This window comes from Arvicola amphibius, chromosome 1, assembly GCF_903992535.2.
Source record: "Arvicola amphibius chromosome 1, mArvAmp1.2, whole genome shotgun sequence".
NCBI classification, from domain to species: Eukaryota; Metazoa; Chordata; class Mammalia; order Rodentia; family Cricetidae; genus Arvicola; species Arvicola amphibius.
Window position 1 is genome coordinate 123,882,104 of NC_052047.1, and position 6,000 is coordinate 123,888,103.

Here is a 6,000-nt window from a genome sequence, read left to right on the forward strand (position 1 = left end):
AAGGTTTTGGAATGTAAGATATGCAGGCAGGGAGTTCTTGGCCTCTACCCGCAAGGAGGGTAAGAACATTCTTGGGTATTCTCTTTCAGATCTGCCTTTATTCATGCTTCCAGACGAAGATGGTGGAAAAATGTGGCTGTGCCCAGTACAGCCAGCCTCTGCCTCCGGCAGCCAATTATTGCAACTACCAGCAGCACCCCAACTGGAGTGAGTGGTCCCACCTCCAGCCTTGCACATCCCAGGAGGGGAACCAGCTTGGCCAGCAACAGGCTGCCCAGTCCCGATTGCCCTTTGCCTAGAAAGGGTGTTAAAGGCCCTTTCTATCACTAAGCCTGGCTTGGAATGTACTTTGCAATTATGGGTAAATGCTATGGCCCAGCCTGTGCTGATATCTTGCCCACATAGTCAGCTCTAAAAGACACTGTTGATAACACTTTTACACAGAACAGAGAACCAAGGTTCAGAAAGATTAAGTCACTTACCTGAGGACACACAGGCAAGAAGTCACAGAACTGAACCCAAGGGCTGCCTAACCCCCAACTCAGGTCTTTTTGTTGTTGTTTGATTGTTTGTTTTTAAGACAGGGTTTCTCTGTGTACCCCTGACTGTCCTGGAACTCACTTTGTAGACCAAACTGGCCTCAAACTCAGAGATCCCCCTGCCTCTGCCTCCTGAGTGCTGGGATTAAAGGGGTGCGCCACCACACCTGACTCCCAACTCATACCTTTAATCAGGAAAAGATACCACTTCCTAAGATCACAAACCAGCATTAGTTCCCCTCCCCCTGCCCCCCAAAAAGACAGGATTTGTAAAAGGTGCAGAAATAAATAACTAGCCCAAGATCACGGTGGGGGCTCCCCAGATGACCCTAGGAAGGGTGCTGTGCCTCCAAAGTTCTTACTTCTTTCTACCCTATCCCCCAGTGTATTGCTACTACCAGCTGTACCAGGCCTTTGTCCGAGAAGAGCTGGGCTGCCAGTCAGTGTGCAAGCAAGCCTGCAGGTGCGTAGATATGGAGGGACAGGGAAGGCAGCGCTGTGCTCAGCCAGTAGCCCATCTTCACTCTGTGCCCTTCTCCCCTAAGCTTTAAGGAATGGACACTGACCACCAGCTTGGCGCAGTGGCCTTCTGAGGCTTCTGAGGTAAGCTCTACTCCTCCCTCACCCCCAGTCCTTGATGCCCTCATCTTTCTACTATTGGGGGCACAGTTCCCAGGTGGGTTGACCTATACTGCCAAGGTCAGAGAAAGGGGGTGTGTCTGAGGAAGAGGGCAGTGGGTAACCCTAGGCCCACTCTTTCTTTCTCCATCACAGAAATGGTTGCTGAATGTTCTCACCTGGGACCGAGGCCAACAAATAAACAAAAAACTCAACAAGTAAGTTTGCCTCCACCCAGTTCCCTCTGCCTCTGTCCGCCACAGGCTCTGGGCCCTTTGCTTGCTTCCTCATTGCCAAGCCCTCTCCTTTTCGTCCATTCAATCATTTAGTCAACAAATATTTACTGAGCTCCCTATCATGAACCAGGCTCTGCTCAGACTTTTGTTTGACCATGAGCCACCATCTGAAATACATTTTGCATCGTGGCCCATTGAGACTATAACTGGGATAAAGCATGCAACAGTATTTCCTTCTGATGTACAAAGCACTTGGGCTGATTCTCAGATGGCACACAATTCTCTGGCCAGCCCTCAGGGGATCTGTTCCACGACTCCCCCATGAATACCAAAATCTCTGAATGCCCATGTCCTGATGGGGAATGGGACACGTTTGCATGCGAGCCACCACATCCTCTCATTCGTTGAAGTCATCTCTAGATTCCTCGTGGTGCCCAGTGTGATGTAAATTCTATGGAAATAGCTATCATAGTGGATTGCTCAGGGAATCTCACACAAAGCAAGTCTTTGCATGTTCAATCCAGGTGTAAATACTTTTCCTCTCAAAACATCCCCTCCATGGTTGGTTGAACATACGGATCCAGAACCAACAGACTCAGAGGGAGGGCGAGTTTCCATCCTAATTGGTCACTACGCACCGGTCTGATTGATTAGTACCTATACCAGCTCAACAGGCAAACATTTTAATGCACCTTTAATACATTCTGATTTTTGTATCTTTTTTCTTTTCTTTAAATTTTTCTTTAAGACAGGATCTTGTATAGCCCAAGTTGACCTCAAAGTCACTATGTAGCTAAGAATAACCTTGAACTTCTAATCTTCCTGTCTCCACATACCAAGTGCTGGGATCACAGGCATGACCCACCATGCCCGGCTTTAATTCAATTATGTACCAGACACTACCATAGTCCAGCAAACTTGCTTTGGACTTGCTGGTATATCCTGCCTTACAAAAATAGTCCTCTTAGCATCCTGTCTTCTAATCCTATTTAGATTTTTCACGAAGAAATTCATTTCTGAGGTACTTTTGGCAAAAATTATCTAGGCCAGAGATTAGGAATCTCAGCAGATGGAGACAAATGTGGGAGAGGCTGGAGTCACCTTCGCAACCCCTGCAATGCACATGCCTACTTCCGACCAGCATCATGTCCTAGCCTAGGGTCTTCCCTAATAAAAGTCAGTCTAATCTCCAAACCAGAGCGTGGTATGTAAGTTGTTAGGGGAAAATGGGGGCATCCAGGTAACCAAACAGGCTCTCTGGCTCTCCCCACCCCCACACGGAGTTTGCAGTGAAAGATAAGGATAGAATTAACTCATCAGTAATCCCAAAATTTTGGAGCCAAGTCAGGAGGGTTAAGAGTTCAAGGCAACCTTAGTAACACCTTGAGACACTGTCTCAAACAAATACAACGAATAAAGAAACAACAGATAGAAAGAGACTGAGCATGTGCTGTCAGTTGGTGCAGAGCAGTGACCCCTAGCCAAATCTGGCCCCATGAAGCTCTCCTTTCTTCTCAGCTTTTCCTAAAAAGTTAAATGTTCTGTGAACATGGGACTCCCACTCTTGCCCCACGTCACGTGACTGTGCAGCAGTGAAAACTCTGAACGAGCATGAGCCTTCCAGCTCCATTGTTCCTACCAGGAGAAATTAAGGAGGGTAGTTAAGGGCATGGCCTTGAAGCCAAACGGTCTGGCTTCGAACCAGCTTACTCAACAGTCAGCTATGAAGTGAATGAACCCAATATATGTCTCAATTTCCATGCTGGGGATAATTAAAACACAGCTCCCTGCCTCAGACACTGTGAGACCTGCATTCATTCACTCAAGGGTCTTCCAGCAGTGTTTAGCAACATCAGAAGTGCCTAATAAAGGCTACTCATTGTCACTATTACCTTAGCTACTTCTCTTGCTTGTACCACCCACCAATCTCCTATATGAGTCTGAGACTGCAATCAAACAATTATCAATGTCAGAATATAATGAGAGGGTGGGTGGGTGAACCGGAACCTCTGGGGGTTGAGAAACAGGTTTTATTTTGTATTTTCAGTGAATGGATGGCCTGAAAACCAGGTCCAAATTAGAAATACACTCTGAGGTATAGAAAGAGACACAGGGAAAAAGTTCTAAGAGTCTGAGGGAGTTTGGAGCACAGGCCACGACAGGGGCTTGGGCAGGAAGGAGATGATAGCCATGTTGCCGTCTGGCAGGAAGCCAAGGCTGCTCACCCACCTGGGCCTCACCTCTTGAAATTTCCGCAGGACTGACCTGGCCAAGCTCTTGATATTCTACAAAGACCTGAACCAAAGATCCATCATGGAGAGCCCAGCCAACAGCGTGAGTAGTCTGCTTGTCCAACACGTCCCAGGTGCATCAATATGCCTATCTGTGTAGTCTAGAGGAACAGTCACTGAGGGAATCTGACCTGGTGTAGGATGGCCGAAGCCTCAGAGTAGAAGCCCAGAGTGAGAGGAGACAGGCCTGTAGCTGAGGCCAACTGGGAAAAGTCCCCCTTTGAGATAGGGTCTCACTAAGTAGCCCAGACTGCCCTTGAACTGGCAATCACCCGTCCCTCTGCTCCCTGAGTGCTGGATTGCGGGCATGTGCCATGACTCTCAGCCTTGAAGTTACAGTGTGGTCTCCCTTGCAGATTGAGATGCTTCTGTCCAACTTTGGTGGACAGCTGGGCCTGTGGATGAGCTGCTCTGTCGTCTGTGTCATCGAAATTATCGAAGTCTTCTTCATTGACTTCTTCTCTATTATCGCTCGACACCAGTGGCAGAAAGCCAAGGATTGGTGGGCCCGGAGGCGGGCACCTCCCTCCCCTGAGACTCACTCCAGACATCAGGGCCAGGATAATCCAGCTATGGATACAGACGATGACCTGCCCACTTTCACCTCTGCTATGCGCCTGCCTCCAGCCCCGGAATCCCCGGTGCCTGGCACGCCACCCCCCAGATACAATACCTTACGCTTGGACAGTGCCTTTTCCTCTCAGCTCACAGACACTCAGTTGACCAATGAGTCCTGAGGCAGAACCGGAGGACAATCATAGTCTAAGGAGACTCTAAGAGAGGATAGGCCCTCCTATCCTCGCTTGGGGCTTTTGATACATGACTAACAGCCTACTGTGAACGGGACGTGGCTTGGGAACCCACAGAAGGACCTGATGGGCCCTGCCCAACACTCATAACTTCCAGGGTGACTTAGACCCTGCAACCTGGATTTGGCAGTTCTGAGCTGGAGAGCCAGCAGCAATGGCTTTGGTCAATAGTGGGCTCTTCACAGGACCCCAGGAGAAGTGTGCTTCTAGAGCCCCAAGCTCAGGAGTTCACCTACAATATCCCTGGCCTAGGCTGTAGTCCAGGCATACGATCTTGGGTAGCAAGTCTGGCCAGCCATCACCTGATGTGGGTGACAAAAGAAATTAGCACCATCCTTGGGTATCAACTGTTGGTTGCTGAACTAAGTCATTGACACTGGGACAAGGTGTACTCTGCGTCCTCAGACAGACAGTTGGCCCAGGGCCTGGGAGCATGTTTGGAGAGGGCACGGTAGAGAGAAGCCAAGGGGTGTGGCGGGATGTCCCCACTCTGGGAGCAGGGTGGGGCAGTAGAGAAGGGCCAGTTAGAGGGCATAGCTAGACACGCCTAACAATTGGTATTCCCATAATTTCAACTCAAGAGTGGTATTCTGGGAGTTGTGCTAAGCACTTACATAAACCACCCTGGGCATAACAAACATCAGACCACAGACCGAATCATTTATTTTGTAATTGAACTGAGAATATGTGTGTGTATGAGTGTGAGTGTATGTGTGTGTGTGTGATGTATATGTGTGTTTATAATTTTTACATAGTTAATATATACATATATATATCAAAATGAGAATTTTTGTGACTCATGAAAATTATATGAGGTTCAAATGTTAGTGTCTATAAATAAAGTTTTATTGATACTCGGTCATGCCTATTTATTTGTTCTTTGTTCATGGATGCTATGCAAGCTGAATTAACACAGCTGAGTGATTAAAACTTTGGCCTTTTCCAGAAATAGTTTGCTGACTTCTAGGTTAGTCCATTAAGGAGGTATAGAAACTAGAGCAAGTTATTTGTTCAAGATGACATAGCCAGAAAGTTGCAGAGCCTAGATTTGAACCCAAGCAGCCTAACTTGCGGGCATGAGCACTCTCATTCCCCTATCCTGAATGCAGTCTCTGTGTGCATTAAGTATGAAGCTGATGTCACTTGTAGTGGAAAGAGGAGGAGGCTTTGCACCCAGGATCTAGACTAGAAGAAGGTCCTTTGTGCATCAATCAGAAAGACCTGCATTTGGGGACTCATTGACACACAGGGACAGGGGCTGGTGGAGTCCAGGGTCTTCATGAAAGAGGCTATGGGGACCCAGGTGCCCCCAATACATACATCCCATGCCTGCACCTATAGTCACTGCCTCTGCCCCATGTAGTATTTCCGCTGGTTCTCAGGGGTCAGGGAACAGATGTCATATGCTGGGAGCTGTGCTAAGCACTTACATAAATCACCCTAGGGCACGACAAACACTAGCTTACATGATGACTGTGGGTTACATGGCACTCCCCTGGGGGGAGGG

At 48.2% G+C, this 6,000-nt stretch overlaps 1 protein-coding gene across 1 annotated transcript in view; it reads left to right on the plus strand.

The window, feature by feature from the left end:
- The window catches only part of Scnn1g (sodium channel epithelial 1 subunit gamma), a 28,214-nt gene extending 23,793 nt beyond the window's left edge, over window positions 1-4,421 (plus strand). The window contains exons 7-12 of the mRNA XM_038347064.1: window positions 90-207; window positions 924-1,002; window positions 1,085-1,142; window positions 1,314-1,375; window positions 3,652-3,727; window positions 4,041-4,421. Of these exons, the coding sequence (XP_038202992.1) occupies window positions 90-207; window positions 924-1,002; window positions 1,085-1,142; window positions 1,314-1,375; window positions 3,652-3,727; window positions 4,041-4,421 (774 nt within the window). The remainder of the gene's footprint in view (window positions 1-89; window positions 208-923; window positions 1,003-1,084; window positions 1,143-1,313; window positions 1,376-3,651; window positions 3,728-4,040) is intronic.
- The last annotated feature ends 1,579 nt before the right edge of the window (window positions 4,422-6,000 follow it).